Source organism: Centrocercus urophasianus, unplaced genomic scaffold (genome assembly GCF_019232065.1).
Source record: "Centrocercus urophasianus isolate 14NV4802_14NV808 unplaced genomic scaffold, USGS_Curo_1.0 seq_25, whole genome shotgun sequence".
Lineage (NCBI taxonomy): Eukaryota > Metazoa > Chordata > Aves > Galliformes > Phasianidae > Centrocercus > Centrocercus urophasianus.
This window is the reverse complement of record NW_024884811.1, coordinates 16,414,315-16,437,178: the sequence shown is the minus strand read 5'-3', so window position 1 is coordinate 16,437,178 and position 22,864 is coordinate 16,414,315. Positions and strand designations below refer to the sequence as shown.

General features: G+C 41.4%; 2 protein-coding genes across 5 annotated transcripts in view; one reads left to right on the top strand and one right to left on the bottom strand.

Moving 5' to 3' along the window:
• Positions 1-13,192, top strand: part of RAI14 (retinoic acid induced 14) — a 96,615-nt gene extending 83,423 nt beyond the window's left edge. For 2 of the 4 annotated variants that reach the window (XM_042825625.1, XM_042825626.1), the window contains exons 9-18: positions 1,020-1,198; positions 2,973-3,001; positions 3,972-4,058; positions 4,685-4,762; positions 5,933-5,993; positions 6,332-6,450; positions 6,898-8,424; positions 9,194-9,343; positions 10,863-10,928; positions 11,186-13,192. In XM_042825625.1, the coding sequence (XP_042681559.1) occupies positions 1,020-1,198; positions 2,973-3,001; positions 3,972-4,058; positions 4,685-4,762; positions 5,933-5,993; positions 6,332-6,450; positions 6,898-8,424; positions 9,194-9,343; positions 10,863-10,928; positions 11,186-11,263 (2,374 nt within the window). In that variant the 3' untranslated portion in view covers positions 11,264-13,192. The remainder of the gene's footprint in view (positions 1-1,019; positions 1,199-2,972; positions 3,002-3,971; positions 4,059-4,684; positions 4,763-5,932; positions 5,994-6,331; positions 6,451-6,897; positions 8,425-9,193; positions 9,344-10,862; positions 10,929-11,185) is intronic. The other 2 variants (XM_042825627.1, XM_042825628.1) reach the window with 2 other exon arrangements.
• RAD1 (RAD1 checkpoint DNA exonuclease) lies at positions 11,793-22,838 on the bottom strand. The gene is made up of 5 exons (XM_042825629.1): positions 22,570-22,838; positions 20,778-20,886; positions 19,050-19,308; positions 18,061-18,159; positions 11,793-17,793 (listed from the first exon to the last, which is right to left on the bottom strand). The coding sequence occupies exons 1-5, from the start codon at positions 22,762-22,764 to the stop codon at positions 17,610-17,612; spliced, it is 846 nt and encodes a 281-aa protein (XP_042681563.1). The 5' UTR covers positions 22,765-22,838; the 3' UTR covers positions 11,793-17,609.
• Positions 22,839-22,864: the final 26 nt, after the last annotated feature.

Genomic DNA, 22,864 nt, shown 5'->3' with positions numbered 1-22,864 from the left:
AGGGAGAGTGTTTGAAAATTGCATGATCAATTCCCTTTCTTGTCCAGACTAAAATGGTTATTTTGGTAATCTGAAACTATCCCTGTAGAACTGTGGTCCAAATTACCACTCAACACTATTTTTTTGCACAGTACTGCAACAGTCATCACTTTTTCAGGGCTCGCTGTTATAAAGAGTGTATTTAACTGGACAGTGAAGTGACTGTCTTAATATCTAGCGAACATCACTGTAGTAACTTTCAGTTTCATATGTATTTGCCAGTGAATTTGGTCAGCCTATTAGATATGTGTTCACATGAAAAAGGGAGAATTATGCTGTGACAGAAGAGCAATATTAGCGCGTGTTTGAAAGTCAGGAATTTCCTGCCTGTAAGTATTCTGTACAGATCTTATGATCCCTGTAAGCCATTGAGGAAAAAGAGATAAAGCCTTTTAGGTAAACACTCCTGTATGTTATGCCCACTGTAGGATCTGACACTGTCTAGCTGCCCTGTGTCGGAGATGGCATTGGTTGTGCTCTAAGGAGATTCTTTCTGTTATTTTTCTTTAAAAATAGAGCAAGGTTTGAGGTGTAACCCATCTCACAGTCTCAGTGAAGAGTTTGGAGAAATTTATTTGGTTTTTGGAGTGACACCTCTCTATTTTGCCTAAAAGCAACGTGTTAAAAAGAAGAGAAATGAAATATAGGCTTTTGTGTTGTAATTGGGGTGAGACAGTGAAATTTGGTAATATATTCAGCAGCCAACTCTTAGCCTCAGAAAGCCATTTTCAAAAATGTTTGTAAACATGTGCAAAGCATAACAGGTTTTTGCAGAAGGTCTAGCTGGGATATATGAGGAAGGAGAAGGAAGGGTAGGAAAGTTTGTGCAGAGAGGTGGTGGTTGCATATATATTTCAAGGCACATGGTAATAGAATCTTGGTCTTCATTGCACAATGCCTGTTACATTTTTCTCCTGAAAAAATGAGCTACTGATTCAAAAGTTTCTCTTGACATTTTAACCCTTTTTTCTTTTGTCCAGAACTGCTTTGATGATGGCTTGTGAAGCTGGTAGCCTTAATATGGTGGAAGCATTCCTTAGGAAAGGTGCAGATGTCAGTTTAGTAGATGTCTTTGGACAGAATGCCCTGCATTATTCCAAGATCTCTGAGAATACGGGAATCCAGAACCTGCTGTCATCAAAAATATCTCAGGATGTGGGTATGTAAAAGATTCTGATCTTTATCACTTTGAATTGGCTACTTGTATGTGTAGCAACAAACAAATATACTTCATGGAGTAACTTCATAGAATCACAGAGTCATAGAATGGGCTGGGTTGAAAAGGACCTCAAAGATCACCTAGTTTCAACCCCCTTGCTATATCACCAATCACCAGACCACATCCAGCGTGGCCTTGAATGCCTCCAGGGATGGGGCATCCACAACCTCCTTGGGCAACCTGTTCCAGTGCTTCACCACCCTCTGTGTGAAAAACTTCGTCCTAATAAAACTTCCTAACCTAAACCTCCCCCATTTCAGTTTAAAACCATTCCCACTGGTCCTATTACAATCCACACTTGTAAACAGCTGTTCCCCTCATGTTTATACGAACCCTTCAAGTACTGGAAGCCCACAGAGAAGGCCTGGAGCCTTCTCTTCTCCAAGTTAAACAAGCCCAGTTCCCTCAACCTTTCCTCATAGGAGAGCTGCTCCAGCCCTCTGATCATCTTAGTGGCCCTCCTCTGGACATGCTCTAAGAGCTCCACATCCTTCCTGTACTGGGGGCCCCAGACCTGGACGCAGTCCTCCAGATGGGGCCTCACAAGAGCTGAATAGAGGGGGACAATCATCTTCCTCTCCCTGCTGGCCACTCCTCTGTTAACACAGCCCAGAACACAGTTGGCCTTCGGGCTGCAAGTGCACACTGCTAGCCCATGTCCAGCTTCTCAACTACCAGGACCCCCATGACCTTCACCACAGGGCTGCTCTCAGGGGGTTCTTAGCCCAGCCTAGCTGCAGCACCCTGCACTGGGCCTTATTGAACTTCATTAGGTTCTCATGGGCCTTCTCCAGAGATTCCTCTGGATGGCTTTCCTACTTTCCAGTCTGTTGAGCGCACTGCTCAGCTTGGTGTCATCTGCAACTTGCTGAGGATGCACTCGATGCCATTGTCTGTCATTGATGAAGATGTTGAAGAGCACCGGTCCCAAGACTGACTCCTGAGGGACACCGCTTGTGACCGGCCTCCACCCTGACAAAGAACCATTGATCGCAAGCCTTTGGCTGTGACCAGTAACCAGTTCTTAACCCATGAAACAGTCCGTCTTCCAAATGCACACATATCCAATTTAGAGAGGAAGGTATGGGTGAGGGACCATGTCGAAGGCTTTGCAGAAGTCCAGATAGATGGCATCCATCACCTTTCCCCTGCCCACCAATGCCATCACTCCATCACTTGAAAAATTCTAAAAGCTGTCTTCACTGATAAGTCTAGCTGAAGTTTTCCAAACCAGGAAAATGTGACACTTGCTCCATGTGGTTAATATCTAGCATGAGATAAAATATTCAGCGGGGCAAAAAGAGGTGTTCTGAAGAAAAAAAAAGGCAAGCTGATGAAGAAGCATGATGAGGTATTGCTTAGAATTTGAAGTCAATCCTCCTTATTATTTGAAAAATTAAGTTCAGCTCCTCAGTAAAAGAGTTCAGAAGGACCTAATGTGGAGAGGGTGTTATGGTCAAGCTGTAACACATTTTTTAAGTAGGAAGCTCAGCTAAAGAACAGTGAGAGACTATAGTAGAAGCAGAATTACCACAGTCCTTTGAATTTTCTATCAGTATATCAGGATAAAATATGAATAGAATTTTGAAATACTGCTTAAATTTCAAAACAAATTCAAAAAACAAAAACAATGGTGTTGGAAGTAAAGCTGGGAGATAGTTTAGAAATCTAACTTTGATAACTGCTCTTACTTTTGCTTTTTTCTGCTTCATAGATGCAAAATCACCAACAAAAGCAAAGCAGGTATGTATCCTTTTGGACTTAAAAATATTTGGACTATACAGGCTTGTAACGTAGGAAAAAATATTAATTGACTTGATTAGTAGCAGTAGTAAATACCTCCATGAGATGTACTGCCAAGGACTACTCTGTAACATGAAAAGTTTTTGTTGCTTATTTAAGAAATGTATTTCAGAAATTCATTTTTAGATTTAGCTTCCCTCTGTAACTGTAGCTGTCCTTCTCAGTGACAGAAGGGACGGAAAATGCATGTATGCGTGCACATATGTACCTGGAAAATGTTCCACCATTCTCATGTATAAGGCAGGGTCTTGGCTCTTCAACTCTGTCTCTTCAAACAGTAGAGAAAATGATCTTGGGAAAAGTCTCATTTCCAAAGCAGATAACTGAAGGTTGTCCTTAGTTGCATCATACTAGGGGAGATGTATCTTAGAGATCTCCGCAGGTTTAGACAGTTAAATAAATTTCTTACATGCATTATCATGATATCTTGTAGTGCAGGTGTCTTGTAGAACTGTTAGTGGCTGAAAATTGGATGAACATGTGATTGGTTCATTCTTTCTCTAAATGGGGAAGTTCAGTGTTTCCCTGTGAGCTCAGGGAGAAGCTGAAGGAGGGGGAAGATGGCAATTGTTAAGAATGGCATGACTGGACTAAGAATGAATTTACAGGAGTATCTGAGATCCCTAGTGCTAAACCTGTTGTCAGCTTTGGCTTTTTCACTAAATCTTATTTGTTTTCACTGAAGCATGGATTACAACAGGACAGATTCTTATTGTCAGGCATGTTTAATATTTTTGTGTTAATAAGGATATAGTCTTTACACAGAGGATAAAGGAACTGCATGAGCTGCTGAAGTTGATGTTAATGTGGGATTTTATTTTATTTTATTTTATTTTTTTGTTAAACAACTTGCTCGGACTTTACTAACCAAACTAACAAACTTACCTTTTCTGGCTGGTGGAACTTTCAGCATGATCAAGGCTCTAAATTAAGTTCAGAAAGAAGTGGAACTCCAAAAAAACGCAAAGCCCCACCTCCTCCTATCAGTCCTATGCAGGTAAAGAAAAGACCAATCCTGAGACACTTTTAGGGGATGAAGAGTGTTTTAACCATTATGTGAGTAATGTGGGCTGAATTTGCTCTGTCACTCTCATATATGCCTTCTTATTGTGAGTACTTCTCCTGACATTAAGATGAAAACATGTGTTGGTTAGGTTGAATAAGTGCTTGAAATATAGAATGGGCTGGGATACAACAGTACAAATTTTACTGTACAGGTGCTTCTTCCATCTGACGTTGAAAGTCTTGTGGTTTTGTAGACTTGCAGAAGTGAATAATTTCATATTTTTTACATCTATGTACATATATATCCACATTTTTATATGCATATTTACAAGGCATAGTAAAATACTGAAACAGATTTGTATGGTATCAAAATGCAACTTCACATTTGAGTTTACAGTTAGTCTCTATTTGTTACAACAGCTACTCTGGAGAAGTGATACTAGCTCAGAAGAGCACTGAATAATTAAATCTGCTCTTTGAAACTTACCCAGAGTTTGACGGTTTCCTTGAGTGCAGGGAAAAGTATTCATGCACATGTATATATCTATATATAGCACATGTTGGAGGATTATTCCTATGAATGCATGCATATATTTATTTATACAAAATTTTTTACAGCTTAGTGATTTGTCCTCTCCACGCTCATCAACTTCAACTCCTATGACTGGAAAAGGACAGGCTTTCTTTGCTGACCAAGTATGCAAGACACCGAAGTTTTTTGTTCTTACTAAGTGTGGGGAAAGCAGTACCTTAATATTTTATTTTGTTGACTGCAGAATTTCGGTGAATTAATTAGCTAAGTTTTTGGAAGAGAAAGAATGCAAATCTGCAAGGGATGTTTTGAAAGTAATGCCTCCTATTTATTTATGTTGTAACAAGAACAGTAACAAAAAGCACAGTATACAAATTCTCATCTACAAAACGCTGTTTTTTAACACAGTCATCACCATTATCTTTGCATCTTTGCCAGCTGTGACAAGCACCTGCATGCCCCACGTGTAAAAGTCTGTGGATGTAATCCACTGTCACTGACCCCAGTGCTGCAAAATACCACCACAGCCTCACTGCTCACATGCACTGTTTGGGCTCCATAAACGAAATGTTTATGTGTCAGTGAGTGTCAATGTGTGCCACTTTTTTCCTCATGGAGGAATTCAATGGCACACCTTTTCTTCATCCACACTTTCACGTCAGACCCCATTCTGTCAGATTGCCCCTCTGCTGACCCTCTGCTGCACAGCAACATCATGTAATGGTTCAGCCTCTATTGCCATACCACCGACATCCATCTCTGACATCATAAGCCAACATAATAAAATAGAAGGCATTATTTTCAGTGCCATCCTCATATTTCTGTGTAATTTTACAAAGCAAATGTGAATTACTTCACTATTTTCTGAATATGTAAATAAAATTATTCATAAACAAGTAAAGTATGTAGGAATATGGTTATGAAAGTATTAATGGTGCGAGAGCTCATTAGCTAATACCAGTGAGGTACATGAGATTGTGTGATGCAAAAAGCAGAGGCCCATTACAAAAAGTCATCAGTCAAACACAAGAATGTATCCTGTCTGGTATTTTTCTTATGGTTTTGAAGATTTCTTTTTAAGTACGCTACAGTATATTGCAGTCATTCATCACAGGGTCTGCAGCTTTTCAAACTAATTATGAGACAGTTGATCCAATTTCATTAATATTTAATGAGTACTGGCCACCTGCCACAATTAAACAGGACCCCAGAAACAAAAGAAATCCCTCATGACAGGTTTCTTCCAGCAAAATTTATGCTATCTGTATTTATGTTCTGTGAACTGTCCAACTTTTATCTGCTGTCTGTTAAAGTATTTTCTTCTGATGTCTCAGCAGGAAGACTTCAGCTCCCTGCTTCAAGATAATAAAGACAGACTAAGCGACAGCACTGCAGGTATATGATAAAGCTTAATTCTTATTTTCATATTTAATTAAGCATTTTGAAGTTGTGTTCAAAATTTAAATCTGGTCAGAAATCCTCTGTGCCTTTCCACTTAGAATGTGAACTCCAATAAGTGTTGGAGTAACATTCTGTAATTTCGCTGCCAGTTCCCCACCAATACTTCCTGCTTGTACTGGTTCTCCTAACCCATTTTTGAGAAAATGTCTACTTTTCACTGCATTTAATAGTCATGGAAACAAACTGTTTAATTTGAAATGCAGAATAACTATCTATCTCTAGGATCAGTTCAGCTTTTAAAAGTTTTGGATCTTTTTTATTTCCCTCCACAGGTGCTGATAGTTTGTTGGATGTGAGTTCTGAAACTGAACAGCAAGATCTACTTATGCTGATGCAAGCAAAAATTGCTTCTTTGACATTACACAATAAGGAACTACAGGACAAATTACAGGTAGGGAGATGTGCCATGAAGATAAAAAGATCTCGTTGTGGTAAGGTCATGGAAGTGCTCTGCTCTGGAAGGATTAAAATTAGTATTTTGATCTTCTCATTTTTACCTTTGTTTACTACAATAATTGCATTCTGAAATATACTGATAAGAATTATGTTAGCAGAATTTTAATTTGTGTAGCTGTGATTATTAGTTTATGGAGATCAATACAGACTTTCAGAAGAGGCTGGTAGTTACTCCCTTTGCCATCCCTCACTGTAGATGGTTAAATGAGACCACCTGGATTTTGAGATCTCCTCAAGATTCCTTCTGTTCTGTTTTAATTACCCATCTCTGTAGGATGTGGAAAAAAATTCCTTGCTTATTCTATTATAAAAAAAGGGAAAACAAAAAGAGCACCATGTATTTGTTCTAATCATGCATTTGTTTGGATTTATTTTTGCGCAGGAAAGAGCACCTAAAGAAGTGGATTCTACCATAGATTCTTATCATTCAACCCAAAGAGAGTTTGATCAAACAGCAGATAGACAAAGCGAGTTCTCAGCTCAGGAGCTGACGTGTACTTTAAATGCCACCCAGTCTCAAGAAAAATTGACAAGCCCCAGTGAAATAAAAACAAAGTACCTCCAGGAAGATTTAAAGGATGCACAGATGAAATTAGAAAATTCTGAAACCAAAAGAAAGCACTTAGAAGTTCATGTCCAGTCAAGAGTCCCAGAAGCAGATTATTTAAGTAATGCAGACATCTCAGAAAATGGCTCTGATCCTAACCTGAAAATTCAAGAAACTCAAAACAAGCATGAGGAATCGGTGAAAGAGGTTTTAAATGTACAAAAGCAAGTGAAACTGGGTCTTGTTTCCTCTGAAAGTGAAGAAACTCGTTCTGAGATGAGTAAGTTGAAGGCTACGTGTGAAGAAGTTGAGATGCTTAGGAAAGAATTGAAGAGAGCCCTGGAGGAAAGTGAAAGACAAAAAGAGAAAGTGAGAGAACTACAGAAAAAGTTTGAAGAAAGAGAGCAGAATGTTACAAGCAAATTGTCTGTGGAAGAATGTGAGGAATTAAAGAATTCATACTGTTCAGTTATTGATAATATTAACCAGGAGAAAGCACTGTTGATTGAGAGGTACAAAGAAGGGCAAGAGGAAATTAAAAGGCTACAGGAGAAGCTGACAAATCAGACACACTTAGAATCTAGTGCTGAATCTGGAGAAATGAAAGATGCAATGCACAGAATGATAGATGAGCTCAACAGACAACTGAGTGAATTGTCCCAGTTGTACAAAGAAGCACAAGCAGAGCTTGAAGATTATAGGAAGAGAAAAACTGTAGATGATATAGCTGTGGACTACATACCTAGAGATGAACATGAGAAGCTGATGCAGGTAACAAATTCTTTGAAATACAAAGCAGAGAATGAGTTATTAGAAATGAAATCCCAGTACACAAAAGTATTAGATGAAGCAGAAGAACTAAAGCAGCTGTTAGACACTCAGAAACAAAACTCATTGCCAATTGCTGAACACCAGCAGGTGATGAATGCACTTAGAAGTACTGTAAGGGAAATGGAAGAAGAAATAAATGAGCTCAAAGAATTACTTACCAACAAGGAAAGTGAAGTAAGAAATCTACAGAAGGAATTATTAGAAGAAAAAGCTGCAATTAATGAAGCAATGGTACCCAGGGCTGCATATGAAAAGCTCCAATCTTCATTAGAAGGTGAAGTTAGTCTTCTGTCATCAAAACTGAAGGATGTAATCAAAGAGAAGGAAAATGTGTCCTTAGATGTTATGCAGCTGAGAAATGAAGTTTTGCATTTGAAAGAAGAGAAAGAAGGTATACATAATCTGCTTGAAGCAAAGGAACGGGAGGTCAGTGGTCTTCATCAAAAGTATCATCAAGCTCAAGAAGATCTTCTCGAAATGAAAAGATACTCTGAAAACTCATCAAAGCTGGAAGAGGATAAAGATAAAAAGGTTAGTGATTGACTGCAGCGGTCAAAGTAGTGCATGAATCCATACTACAAAATATCAGATGCGTCATGAGTTACCGTAAGCCATGTATTGTGTCAGGGGTCATAGAGCGAAGAAAGAATCTCTACTTTGACAGTACTGTCCCTCAGATCTTAGCCAAAGGAGTTTTTCTTTGACATATTTGATTTTACATTTATCTTCCATCCCTGTAGAGATGCACGTATTTCAATTCATGTCTTTTAAGTTCTGTTCAGATTAGGTTCACAGTACTCATGTAACTGAAGTCAAAGAAGTGTAATGTACAGCAGGAAAAGACTCCTGAGGAGATACGGAAACAGAAGATAACAAAAAACAGCAGAAATTAACTATTTCCTGACTTGTATCAGTTCTATCAACATGATGACTGTTTTCCTTGTGCAATCACTGCATCTGTAAACATTTATTTATGAAAAGTTATGTGTTTTGCAAGTTGTGATAGCCTGTTTGTATGTTGCTGTCTTGTGTTTAGAAGCCACATCTGCTAAGGTTGTAAATACAGCCTTTGTAAATGTTGTTCAGATTTCAGGGCAATTAATACATTTTGAATGACTGCTGAGAGTGAGCTAGAGAAGCATTATAATTCTTTGCTTACATAGTGTGTCTGCTTGTCTACTGAGTTTTCACCTTTCCCCAGCTCTTTCAGTTTAAGTCCCAAATACCCCAAAGAATAAGATTCATGAGAATACAGTATGCATTCTAGCATGTAATGAAAACCTATTTTTCACCTTTCTAGATCAATGAAATGTCTAAGGAAGTCAGCAAATTAAAAGAAGCTTTGAACAGCCTTTCTCAGCTTTCCTATTCAACCAGTGCCCCCAAAAGACAAAGTCAGCAGCTGGAGGCATTACAACAACAAGTGAAACAGTTGCAAAACCAACTGACTGTAAGTGTGATAATTCACAAACCCACCGTCACTCTCAGTTCTCTGTAGATGTGCACACCATTCCTAAATGTGCCTTATTTAAAATGTAGCACAATGACTACGAGAAAGAGTTTTCATCCAGAGATTTTACAGTGCTCTGACACATGTAAAATTCTGCAGGTCACTTATGAATTGTTCTTCAAAATTAATCTAACTAAAGAAAACTATTTTATGTATGTATTTCCTCAGATCAGTAATGGAGGAAAGTGCCTGTACTCATAATACAATGTAGTGACCAGATCTGCTGTTGATATTCTGATTTGTGAAAAATATGGCCAATGTGCAGTGGATTAGGGTTTTACTTTTTCTCAGGATTATTCATTATAAGCTGAAATCTTACTGTTTTTGTTTTCAAACTAAAATAAGTTAGACTTTTTTGAAAGAAAATAGCCCCTGAAGGTGTGAAGCTTCAAATCAAGCAAGATCATGTATTTATAAGGGAGAACAGCTTATTTTCTGAAATTCTGAAATGCACAGAGAGTTTTAAGATTGTGCCTGTTTGTGCATGCAAGATCCAGTCTTCTATGTCAGGTTGAGTCTCTTTTTAAGAGCTTGCCTGTCCAAAGCAGCATTATCATTCACTTCAGAGAAGATGAGAAGAAGCTATTTCTGGCTTTTCAGGAAGAGAGTCAGGCAGGTGGAGGAATTAACATGCATATAGTCCAGAAAGAAAAGAAAAAAATCTCTTGCAGTGGGGAGAAATAATTAGGTAGGTAGCTAATAGGTATCCTCTCACTATAAACCTCTCACACTGTAGGTATCTCTTGTTCCAGTCAGGTCCAGTCTGTAAAGAGCCTTCATTTCCTATTGCTCAAGGGCCAGAAAAGTACTGTGAAGTGCAGATGCACATTGTGTTAGGAGAGTGGGTAGGATTTAAAACAGGACAGAAGTGTTCATCCGTTCTCTTACACTGGCTTTCCCAACAGCATCTGTCCAAACTTTTATTTGGAAAGACTGCTTCTGGTATGTGGCAGTCTTATCATGATTCGATTTCCCTGTTTAAATGGATAGTAGTTAACAGAAAATTTAATGGATTAAGACATTTGGAAGTGTCTCTTTCCCCAGGAAGGCATTTGCTGACAAAAGGGTTACTGATATTAGGAAGAGACTCCATTGCAGCCGAGGGTTGGTTTGTCAGAATATTGTTATCTTTCCTTTGCTTTGTTTTCTGATAAATTTATAAACAAAGTATGCTCTCATTTCACATCTTTACATCAGTGGTTGTTACCACTGATACCATCTTACCAACTCTTTGGTTGGTACGATATGAGGTGGGTATGATTACAGCATTTCTATGGGCTGTTTCCCAGCAAGTGATGTTTGGGGCAGCTAGCAGCACAGAAGAGTTTTTGATATGGTTTTCCATGCATGCATTAGATGATGACTCATTATTTTTTGCAGATCTCCATACACCTGGGTGGGCATTTCTGAATTCAGCAGTTCTAAATGCTCTGTGATTTTCTGCTTAACTATTTTCTAGGAAACGAAGAAACAACATCAGGAAACAGTGTCAGTTTACAGGATGCATCTTCTCTATGCTGTGCAGGTAAGGCTAAGGGTTACTGGTTATACAGTGCTGGTATTTTAATGGCTAATGTTTCTGCTGCAGAACTATTAGAAACATTGCAGGCTATATTAAAGACATACTGCCCCAAACATCGGACTGTTTAAGCACAAATGTATTACTGCTGCTTTTGGGAAATTGACGTAATTACTCCACCTTAGAAGTAGTTTGCAAGTTGTTTTAAGAAGTCAAGAAATATTTAAATTCAATCATCTTTTCTTCTTTCTTCCCTTGTCCAGGGTCAAATGGATGAAGATGTCCAGAAGGTGCTTAAACAAATTTTATCAATGTGTAAAAGCCAATCACAGAAAAAGTAAACAAAAAAGCAAATCTCCCCATTTCTATTAATACTTTATGGGTGTTTATCTAGATTTGCCTTAACATAAGATTTAAAATTGGCAATTTGCTGCTTTTTTGTTGTCGTGTTGTTTGTGAGGTGGATTTGTTCGTCTGTCTCTACTACTTTCCATGTGCATCTGCATTAGCAGCAGCTAAACACATGCCTGCTTTCCATACCCAAAATGCAAGTATGTTCTTCAGACTTAGGCCACTCCATGTCATGTTTACTCTGAAAGTACTTTCTAGCTTCCTCCAAGAGGGAGGTTAATCTGGAGGCGAGCACTCACGTCACCTGGAAAACGGTGAAATTCTCCATAAGGACTCCTGCACTGTGTATAAGCTGCATCTTGTTAATGGGGATATTTTAATTGCTTGATGGTGCAGCACTTAGATTCCAGACATTTTGCCACATGCAGTCTCTGGCAGAGCAGAAGTGAGCCTTGCAGCAGCGAGTAGAAGTAGATCTTCATGGTGAGCCGGAACATCCAACAGCTGTTAGTAACCTAATTTTATTTACGATTAGCACACCATAATGTGGCTGTCCCAACCCATCCAATGCACTGAGTACACAAAAATCCTACCATGCTTCATAATTTCCTTGAAAGAATAATTTCTTTGAACTAAAACTATTTCAAAAGGTAAAATAAGTAGTTTATTGAAGTTGTCTGTACAAACAACTAATTATAATAGGTTTAGCTATCTATGCAAGTGTTGGCCATGAAGCTCAGGAACAAAACCAGAACATATACTTTAGACAAGGGATTCTAGTGAACACAGGATGTTTACAGTGAATGTTAATGCCTCATACTTCCTAACCTCACTTTTGTAAAGATCTTCTCTTCAGTCTATTTTTATTGGCCCTCTAATTAATTTTTTTTATAACTAAACCATTTTTTCTACATAATATTTGCATTAAGCTTATTAACAAATATTTTTAGGTAATCGTGTATTAGAATTTCTTTTTATACCCCCAAGTACTCAGTAATAGCAAAGCACAGAGAAGTGTTCTCAGTTTGAACACGATCTGTACAGAATAATAGACTTGTCTGTCAGTGTGGTCCAGAGCAGTGAGGTGTAAAATGCCGTTCAGCCTGATATGTCAACAAGTGTAGAAATGATAGGTAGAGAACTCCAAAAGACATCAAAAATCCCTGTATTTTGTTTCTAGAGGCCAGGGGTATCAAGAATGCTTTTGTCAGCACTTTCAGATTTAGAAGTCAAATAAAAATGCCCAGTGTAGTTTAGTACAAAGTTATGGAAAACATTTTCTAAGCACACACTGCACTTGAGGCACTGCACATTTGACTGATCTTGCAGCTTCACTGTGGTATTTGTTTTCTCCCTGCTAGTGGATGCATCTCTACTAGAGAAATCTCCAGAGCTGTATGACCTGTGAAGTTAATATAGAGACATAACAGGACAAGAGCCAGCAGCTCTTGTCCAGCTGGCTGGACTCATAGTGCACTTATATCAGATAATTCTTAACCCTGGCAAACCTAAATTGGATTTTTAAAACAAATTAACAAACAAAACATGCCTTTGCATCAGTTAGACATTGGTGTTACGTTTCTTGGGTGGTTTAACTAGTGCCTGCTTATTTTGGACAGTATTTTCTAGTTAGGTGGTTTTGAAAATGCTCCAAAGAAATGTGAAAAGAATTTTGCTGCAGCACTTCAGAATGAACAACAAAATTTTAAGCATGCTACTGCTGCAAAGTATAAAACCTGGTGAACCATTTTGTAGGTTGCCTGATGGATTTAGTCTTCTACCTTGTTTTGGTTTGTATATTTATTACAATTATCTTTGTGGAATACTGAAAATTATACGCTACAGCATAGCAAGTTTCTTTATATGTAATTTACAAGAACTTTCCTTATGCAGCAAATAAACTATTTCCAGTTTTTTCATCTGGGCTCTTTTTATGACTTTAGCTCCTTTTTTTACTGAGGGAAATCTTGCTACAGTCACAGCTTTATTGTGGTACAAATGTGTCCTATGTTCTGTGTTTAAATAATTGTCAGCTGAATTTGCAACTTTGCAATTAACTCTGAGCTGCTGGGTGGAACAGAATCCACTCCAAACCCTGTGCAACCAGTTTGGCGGATTGTGCCATGTGTTGGATGGATAGGCTCAGAGCCATCTCTCACATGTGTATCGTGCTTAACTAATACAGTTCTCCCATTCACCACTGGATGCATTCACAGAATCATGGGTTTAAAAAGACCTTAGACCAGTGTCAGAGGTGGGTGAGGCCCCCATCTCTCCTGTTCGTTATCACTTGGCACTTCACTCAGTACACAGAACTACAGTGGAAGTGTATTTGTGGGCATGTTTGTATGGGTGTGCACATGTGTATTTGTGTATGTGAAATTCTCTTTATTTATCAGGGTTGACTGTGTGAGTTTTACTCTTTTTATCATCTCTCAAGTTTTATTGGAAAAACTAGTTTTTTCAGTAACTAGCTTGCTAACTGTGTCTTTGTCTCAGGGCAAGCCACATAAATGGCAGGAATTGCACCATGTTTTGCAGTATCTCGAGGGTCAAGTAGCTCTTTTGACTGTGTACAAAATTTCTCTAAGCTTCTCAGTAGCGTATTTCCTTTGAACAAGATTGCTGCAAGTGAGACTGGTGTGCAGAGTAAGTACAGTGAGATCACCTGGCAGGCCAGATTTGAGTCATTTCACACTGTATATTAATGATTTAGTTGCTGATTGCTGATGGATTAGTAAGATCACACCTCCCGCTGTGGCGTGGGGCCTGGAGCGGGAGCAGCCTCTGGTGCTTTCAGCTGTTTGCCACTGCTGGCAGCCCAGCAGCTGCACTGCAGGTCATCATGCAGCGTGTAGAGGAAACGGGTGGAAAAGGTCCTGGAGGAGCTGTGTGTGAGGCACAAAGCAGCACATAGACAGACATGATGTAACCCAGCACAAATTCTGCAGACACAGGCATAAAACTGAGTACTATTTTCCGAACAAATATGAACTGGTGCAAGGTTTGAAGCCAGATCAGTGGCTTAAATCCTCCGCGTGCTCTGGTTTTGATCTGCCGCATGGAGCAGTAAAAGTGCTCTGCATTTAATGTCAAGCAACAGATCCAGAGTTTCAACTTTCAATGGTCTTGTTCTCTAAATGTGGGTCAGCAGTTACACTTGTGAGCTCAAGCCAGCCCCTAGCAAAACCTCATAGAAGTGAATGTCCCGAATTTCTTACATCTGCCTATTTGAATCCATCTGGAAATAAGTAAGAGATACTAAACACAGACTGTAACCATACTTTTTGTTTTCTTTTCAGGACAATAACAACTCTCTTTTTATGAAAATGATTGTTAATACCATTCTTAGAATTACATGCCGTGGTGAGCTACAGCTAGAAGAAATTCAAAGCTGTGATTTAATGTTTCCCGTATTTGAGGAGGTTCAAGATGTGATTTTTGTAGCTGTAGAAAGCTCCTGCTGGCAGACTGTCTCTGTGCTCTCAAAGTGGAGCACTTTGTCAGATATCTGTAAAGGGCTGAGCTGTAATATACCATGGGGCAAAAGGTTTTTTAAGAGAAACAGCAGCCTCTATCTCACCAGTAATTGGATTGTGGGACAGCATCTCACTGACATGAGATTTGCCCCTTTGTACAAGTGGTTCAAGTTTGTGCATTTAGTCCTGAAAATGCTAAATCTGTGGGCCCAGCGTTGGCTTCAGGAGGGTACAGTATGTCTGTGATACAGCGTGTGGTTCCTGAAGCATCGTAAGGCAACACATCGTGGTTTACATGCCTTTGGCTGCTCTGGCAGGCCCCTGTTTGATGAGTTTTACACAGGTATTTACACAATCATCGATTTTTCAGTCCGTGATTTAAAAACCTTCTCAAATGCTGCTCTGTCCAGGTTCCTGGTGCCGGCCCTCCCCTTACATTTTCCACCAGCCTGAAATGTTCAGACGGTTGGTAATGGGGCCTCCTACCAGCAGCTGGAGATTGGAAACAGGCACAGCTCACTGACCTCATCCCTTCCAGGAGCTCTGCTGCTGGGAGCAGGGCTGCGGGATGGCGACTGCCTCTGGCCGCCCTCGGAGGCGAGCAGCACCCACCCAGCTGTGCCGGCTGCGGGCTGCTGCTGCCACGTGGCTGCTCTGCCCGTCGAGCTGAACCAAAGCGCTCCCCAGTGGTGGCTGTGCTGGCAGCCCGAGTGCTCATCTAGCACCATCGTGCCCTAACGCAAGTGCCGTGCATGTGCCAAAGCTCTGTCCAAAAGCGCTTGTCTGCTTTTGTGTCCTTGAAAAAAAGGCTGGGAAACAAGAAGAGCGCTGGATTAAGCTGCATTTTCCTAACAAAACCACAGGGTAGAGACAAAGATAAAACCTCTGTTGAGCCCCTTTCAGCTGGAGGAAGGAAGGCACAAAATACAGAGGTCTGGGCTGCACTCAGCCCTAGAAATAGCTCCTCTGGTTTTCAGCAGCACGGCTCCTAAAGCAGCAGTGCTGTGCTCAGCAGCTTGGCTTGGGCACTGCTGGACAGATGTTGCAGAGCTGGGCACGACACAGCTGTGCAGATGTTGCAGAGCTGGTTGTCAGCTGGGAGGCTGCAGTGTGAGGGAAGCAGTGGGGCTTGCAGCAGGTTCTGGACACCCTACAGTACCAGACAGAGGCTGCATGGCACCTGAGTGGTTTTAAACCTGCTGGAGGATATGGAAGTGAGACTCTCTTCTCCAGATGCTTTGGCTAATGCGACTTGCATTGTGTTCCTCTCCAAATCAGTTTGTCCAACGTGATTTCCCAGCTTGGGCTTGTTCTGAAAGTGCCAGTGTGCAGCTCTGTGCACCCAGCACCCTTCTGTGCCTCCTTTCCCCAATCCCTCTCTTTGTTGGTTCAGTACACTTCAGCTGCAGCGTCCTGGCATTAACCTGTGCCTGGATGCCCTGAAGAGTACAGCCATGGCACAGCCACCACGGCACACGAGCCCAGGCTGTGTCAGGGCTCTTTCTGCTGGTGTCCTGCCTGAGTTTTGAAGCAGCGGATTCTGCAGCTTGGCACACTGTGCCTCATCTATGCAGCACCAGGGCATAGCCTGCAGCAGGGAGAAGGGGCCTCCAAAACCAAGGTCCAGCCCATTCCACTGGCAGCAATGGGCAGCACCACTTGCCTGGAATCACTGGGGCACCCCTGAATTGTGCCTGCTTGCAGGGAATGTGTCACCCAGAGCCATGAAGAGGTAAAAGCATCCTCAGCTCCTACAGGACAGTCCTAGATCAGTCCTTTCCTCTGTATAGGCAGCCCAGCATTCTGCAAAGTGAGCTTCCAGCAGTGCAAACCCCAACCTCACAGCACCTGATGCTTTTCCTCTCAGGAGGCTTCAACATGGGCAGGAGTAGCCTGATCTGGGCCATGAGCACAGCTCCATGGGAAACACCTATGAACCTAAACATTCACTCCTCTGGTCTTGGGACTGCACAGATTGTGTGCAAATGGCTAGAAGAAAACCATCTGCTTGAGTGTCTGCTGCTCTTCAAGCAAGCAGAATCATTGGAGCTTGCTGCTTCTGTTGTCGTATAAAAGCACTATAATCTATTGGTACTTACAGGGTAAAATCCACAATGTACAAATACATAACCTAATTCTGTAAATGCAGGGTTTACTTTGATGACTTCTGCTTTCTGCTACTGCTCATTTTCGGACTAGCCCACTGTCCTACCTGAGCTAGGAGTAGGAGGCTTCTAAGTTCTTCAGCAGGAGCTTTAACCATCCCTTCTGCCAGGCTCCAGGCAGGATGCTGGAAAGTCCAGTGCCCAGCTCGTGTGCTTCTGGCAGAGCTGTTGCCCCACAGGAGCTGACTTGGGCCATGGCTGCTGATGGGCACTGGTATGGGTGGCCACCTCCCTTGCATACAGCAATCTGTTTCTTGCAGCTCTTTGTCATGGATTTGGGAGAACAGCTTGAAGAATGGCTGAAAAATCTCCAAGGTGGTTTTGTTCATGGAGTCCTGCACCAAAGCATTGTTGGATGAGGTAGTGAATGCAGAACTAAGATGGAGATGTGAGTCTCCTGGAAGAGGAAGTTGTGCATATGCAGCATATTACAAGAAGACAGCTTTAACGTGTGTGGTAGCTGTGGCTTTTGGAGATTAACACTACTTTCTGCTTTTTTTCTGTGTCAAGGCTGAGAAACTGGCAGGGGAATTTAGGAAACAAGACTTGTTATTTTCAATCCCACAGCTGTAAAAAAAAGTACATAATATTACCAACTCTATCTCTCTTTACAGATGTCAATCAGCATTATAAACATAAAACACTTCATATCTTCATAAATATAATACAGACACTAGAATCAGAATATGCAGCTACAATTCTGCTTCAGTGATTTCCTCATTGGGGCAACAATAGTATTCTACAAAACAGATCTGTCCATCTTCATTCCTGATCATATACTGCAGTGAAAGAAATCCTCGGTTATCTGTTCGAATTGAGACTTTACAAGATAAAGCCAGTGCCTTTGTAGACGGTTTAAGCAAAGAAATCTTGTACCTGTAGGGGAGAAAAATGGCATTCAAAAAAAGCACATAAGGACTAGCTGAAACACTATCCCCAGCTAAACTCACTAGAATGACTACAAGATAATTAGCATCACACTGTGTTAATCTTTTCATGGTAACTTCATCAGTTAGATATTGCTATCACTTAGCTTTTGATCAGACACAGAATTTTACTAAAGTAACACAAAGTCAGCTTTTTTCAATTTCTATCGCAAATGAATGAGCTGCTACAGAGTGCTCTGAGCATGGACTTACTGACCTGTTTGTCTGAGTTTGGTTACAGTGGAATGCTTCCATTAAATCTGAATCCTTGGGATAGTCCAGATGTGCATTTCCTGCATTTCCAAAAGTGGATAACCTGCAAGACAAAAGGCACCATCCCATAACAACTGGTAGCAGCTACAAAAAATCATAGAACTGACTGGGATCTAGTTCCAGCCCATCTGCTATTGGACACCTCCCACTATACCAGGATGCTCACAGCTCCATCCAGCCTGGTCTTGAATGCTTCCAGGGAGGGAATCTATCCTCTTCCCTCTTAAAGGTACTTCCCCTCATCTCATTGCTACACACTGTATAAGAAGTCCCTCCACAACTTTTATGTAGGCCCCCTTCAGGTACTGCAAGGCCACTACAAAGAATCCCAAGAGACTTCTCCAGGCTCAAGATTCCCAGCTCTCTTAGCCTTTCCCTGTAGGGGAGGTGCATGTCCTTGTGTTGAGGGCCCCAGAACTGGATGCAGTTCTCCAGGTAGGGTCTCAAGAGAGCAGTGTAGAGGGACAGAATCACCTCCCTCAACCTGCTGGTCATGCTTCCCATGATGCAACCCAAGATACAGTTGGCCTTCTGGGCTGCAAGCACACACCGCCGTCTCATGCTGAGTCTTTCATCAACCAACATCCCCAGATTCTAATTCTCTTAAGGACTTCTCCTAAAAATCCGTCAGAAGCAGTCAGCTTGCGTATTACTACAGCTATTTTACAAAACACTATCATTTGTTTCGCTTTATTTAACTAAAAATGCTAAACTGCAACCATTCGAATACTTTAGCAGGTTGGCAATGTATTCCAATGTATTATGTTAACGAGATATACTGTGATTTGCTATGTTCAGTACATTTCTCCTTGAAATGACCTAATACTCTGTAAGAGCTCCTTCCTCTTCATCCTGTATACTTCCAGTCCTTACCCAGGGAAATGCAAAAAGGAAAAGCAGGAACATTTGAGTTGAAAACATAGTTTCCAGTACCTGAAATATGGTTTATCTGGAGACATGGTAATCTGCAGAACTTCACTGGTCATATCAAGTTCAGAAAATGCTTCTCGCAGCCCCTCTGACTGCAGGATAATTTTATTGATGACATTGGTACTGCAGAAATTGAAGTCCAACAAGTCCTCAGGCTCTTGAGTGTTAATTCTGCACACTGTCACTACTCCTCCTTCTTCTAAGAACAACATCAAGGGATTGCCATAACCACGGTAACACATCCGAAGAGCTGTTGATGTTCCTGAAAAGGGGAACAAAATACTTGTTCAGAGAATGTCCACTAGGACATCTGGTCACTTCAGGAAATTCAGGTTTTCCTGTCATGCAGCACACCCAAACAAAAGTTAACACAGCTTGGCCTGCACTATGGTTGTATCCTCCTTTCGTTAAACATCTGAATGTTTAGGTTACTAAGATCACAGTGCAGTTCAGCACAGTTGGTTTAGGTCTTTAGGTCAGAGTCACAATAGGAACAGCAGAGGAATCTGGAGTTCAACTACTGGAGTTCAGCTCCAGTAGTAAAGCAGCATGAGAAAGCCCACATCCTTTCACTCTACTCCACATGAGTATACAGTGCATCTCAAAGGACCCATACAGCTGAGCTAACTTGTAACTATCTTTGCTTGTGAAAACTTCTTTTTGAACATTCCTTAAGCAAGGAGAAGAATAAACTTCCAGAAAATAAAATTTCCCTAATTTTTTTAAAGCACTGTAATTCTTTATAAAGCAATGTACATAGCTGTGAAGGCAATTTCCCATATTAGAGGGGAGATTTAGGTTAGACGTAAGGAAGAAATTCTTTACTCAGAGGGCAGTGAGGCGCTGGCGCTGTGGTGCCCCATCCCTGGAGGCACACAAGGCTGGGTTGGATGGGGCTCTGGGCAGCCTGAGCTGGTGGGGGCAACCAGCCCATGGCAGGCCATTAAAACTGGGTGATTTTATAAGTCCCTGCCATCCTACACCATTTTGTGATTCTGTAATCTAACAAACATTTGGATTTCGTAATTTGCACATTTAATCAGCAAGTTCAGAAGTGCTCTGTTCACCCAAGAAGTATGCACTGGGGCTAAGATGGTTTACTTACAGTACCTGAAGTGCTATCCAATTCAGGCAGATTTCTTGCAAGACCTTGGAAAAGTAATAGGCCTCAGTACCTTATCTGCACACTGGAGATAAATATTCACAAAGCATAACGCAGGGGTATCGGTCAGAGGGGAGTGACAGTGACACACAACAGCTACTGCTTTGGGAGCAAGAGCACAGTGAACTGATGCTCCTACCTGGAACTGCTGCAGGCCTCTTTAAGCCCACTAAATGTACACCAGAACATTTCCTAACTCACAAACACCCCTGGTAATGTTTTTCAGGCTTCAGGATATTCCAGGGTTGCACAAGCCATAGAAAAAATAGAAAGCAGAGCACATTTACTACTCAGTTGAGACACCATTTTTAATTTTAAGAAATTCCAAGTAGTATTCCAAGCTCTCTCTCAGTGTGACTACTTCTACGGTTCACAGCAATGGGACACTTGATCAACAAGTTCTGGAGTGCAATGGAACCTGCTTATGGGTGAGAGCTTCCACCCTCAGAAGAGCTTGAGGTGAAGAAGTCAGAAGTTTTGCTAAGACTGGATAGCTCCCAATGGATAAGCACAGGTTTCATTGTGTGATTACAGGTTATACATACACATGGTCAAGGTATGCACTGTACCTGGCAAAGAACTGGCACCAAAAATGGTCAAGCAGTCAAGAAGAACAGCCAAATTGATTCGGAACACCACTGATTCTTCCTGAACATGAAATTCCTGAAAAATTTCTGCCTTTGGGAGAAAAGAGATGACAGTGAAGCTTTTGCAATTACTTTACAGTTCACTCACGTCTTACATTTTCAGAGACCACTGCAACATGCAGTATTTTCTACACGTAACACAGTAACCACTGAAAAAAATAATCAGTCTTTATCCTCAAAAAACAGTATAATAAATCAAGTCACAGTTTAAATAAAGTAGTAATGTATAACCAAGAACACACTAGCACTTTTTTATTAGAGATTAAAACAAACTACGAGCAGTAAAGCCTATAGCTGCCTACATTCACCTCCCTGCTTTCTGTGTGCCTTAGCATAGCTTCTAAGAGGATCTGCTCCATGATCCTTCCTGGCACAGAGCTGAGACTGACAGGATGGACTCTCTTCCAAAAGCTGCTCAAATGACTGTTTGTTTTTTGCCCCAATACTCTCTTCTGGTAACTAACACAAAGCAGCTGATTCCCAGCAACATATTGAGCAGCAGGCATGGTGAATTCACCTAAAACGTCAACACTCTCAGAGGAACGCACTCATGAAACTAAGAATGGCATTGCCACAAGGAGCCATTGGCTTAACAAGTTTAAAGGATGCAAGAAGGCACGTATGAATAAACCAGTCAGTGAGTTTGGTATTTCAGCCCTGTGACAACTCGAGCCTCTGTCAAGAAGAGCAACAAGGCTGCTGAAGAGTCTAGAAAACAAGACTCATGAGGAGTGGCTTATGAGGAGTGGGGTTGTTTAGTCTGCAGAAAAGCAGACTGAGGGGAGATCTCTTCAGTCTCTTTTAACTAACTACCTGAACACAATCACAGTGATGGAGGAACACAATCACAGTGATGGAGGAACACAATCACAGTGATGGAGGAACACAATCACAGTGATGGAGGAACACAATCACAGTGATGGAGGTGTTTGTCACTTCTCTTAGGTACAAGTGATAAGGCACAAGGAAATGATATCAAGTTGCACAAGGAGAGGCTTAGATTGGATATGAGGAAGAATCTCTTCCACGAGAGGGTGGTCAAGCATTGGAACAGGCTGTTCATCGCAGTGGTGGAGGTGCTTAAGAAACATATGGCAATGGCATTAGAAAACCTGGGTTAATGGTGAAACTCAGGAAGTCAGGTTGATGGCTGGTCTAAGCACAGAATCATGAAAGTTGGAAAAGACTGCTGAGATCATCCAGTCCAACCATACCCCACCATACTCCTTAAACCACATCCTTCAGTGCTACATCTTCTCATTTCTTGAATGCCTCGAGGGATGATGACTTTATTTCTCTGGACAGCCTGTTCTGATACCTCACCATTCTTTTTAAGTTTTTCCTTATGTCCAACGTGAACCTCCTCTGGCACAACTTGAGGCCATTACCTCTCACTCTACCAAGGTTCTTTCCAACATGAATGACTTTATGATCTGTCCTCAGCAGGGTTTGGCACTAGGTGATCTGTAAGATTCCTCCTCCAAACATTACACAATTCTGTTAATGGCCACATTCTGATCACTGCGTCTTCCTCACATCAGCTTCTGCAACTATTCCATGACTGTACTAAAACTTCCCCTTCCCCACAGGTAATCTTCTGCACACCAATTCTACCACATAATTTGAGTTTTCATCAAGTCCATAACGCCGCTGCCAGCCCCTTCTCACCGTTAACCACAGCCTCACTGGAAACAGCTCAGCCTGTAGCCCCTACCTGGATAAAAGCATTGGCCTGAATGCATTTAGCATCCTCCACGGTCACCCGAAGGCCGTTGGCCGTGGCGAAGCAAGTGGCATGATCCTGGAAGTGGACGGCCCTGAGGAGGCTGGACAAATTGCGGGCGTTGTCCAGGCTGGCCGTCAGGACATATTGCTCACCACTGGCAGGCGACTGTGTGGTAAAAGGCATAGTGGGCCCCGGCGGAGCCCGGCTGGGTCTGACGAGGCCTAGCGAAGCCTGACGGGGCCTACAGAGGGCCGGAAGCCACGGCAATCAGCGGCGCGGGCAC

Excerpts from the sequence above, each read along its gene's own strand:
- RAD1 (XM_042825629.1), bottom strand. The coding sequence starts at position 22,764 with ATGCCTTTTACCACACAGTCGCCTGCCAGTGGTGAGCAATATGTCCTG. Across the intron at positions 18,160-19,049 it reads CCAGATAAACCATATTTCAG|GTTATCCACTTTTGGAAATG; the intron begins GTACTGGAAACT and ends TTTGTCTTGCAG. Across the intron at positions 17,794-18,060 it reads AACCAAACTCAGACAAACAG|GTACAAGATTTCTTTGCTTA; the intron begins GTCAGTAAGTCC and ends TCTCCCCTACAG.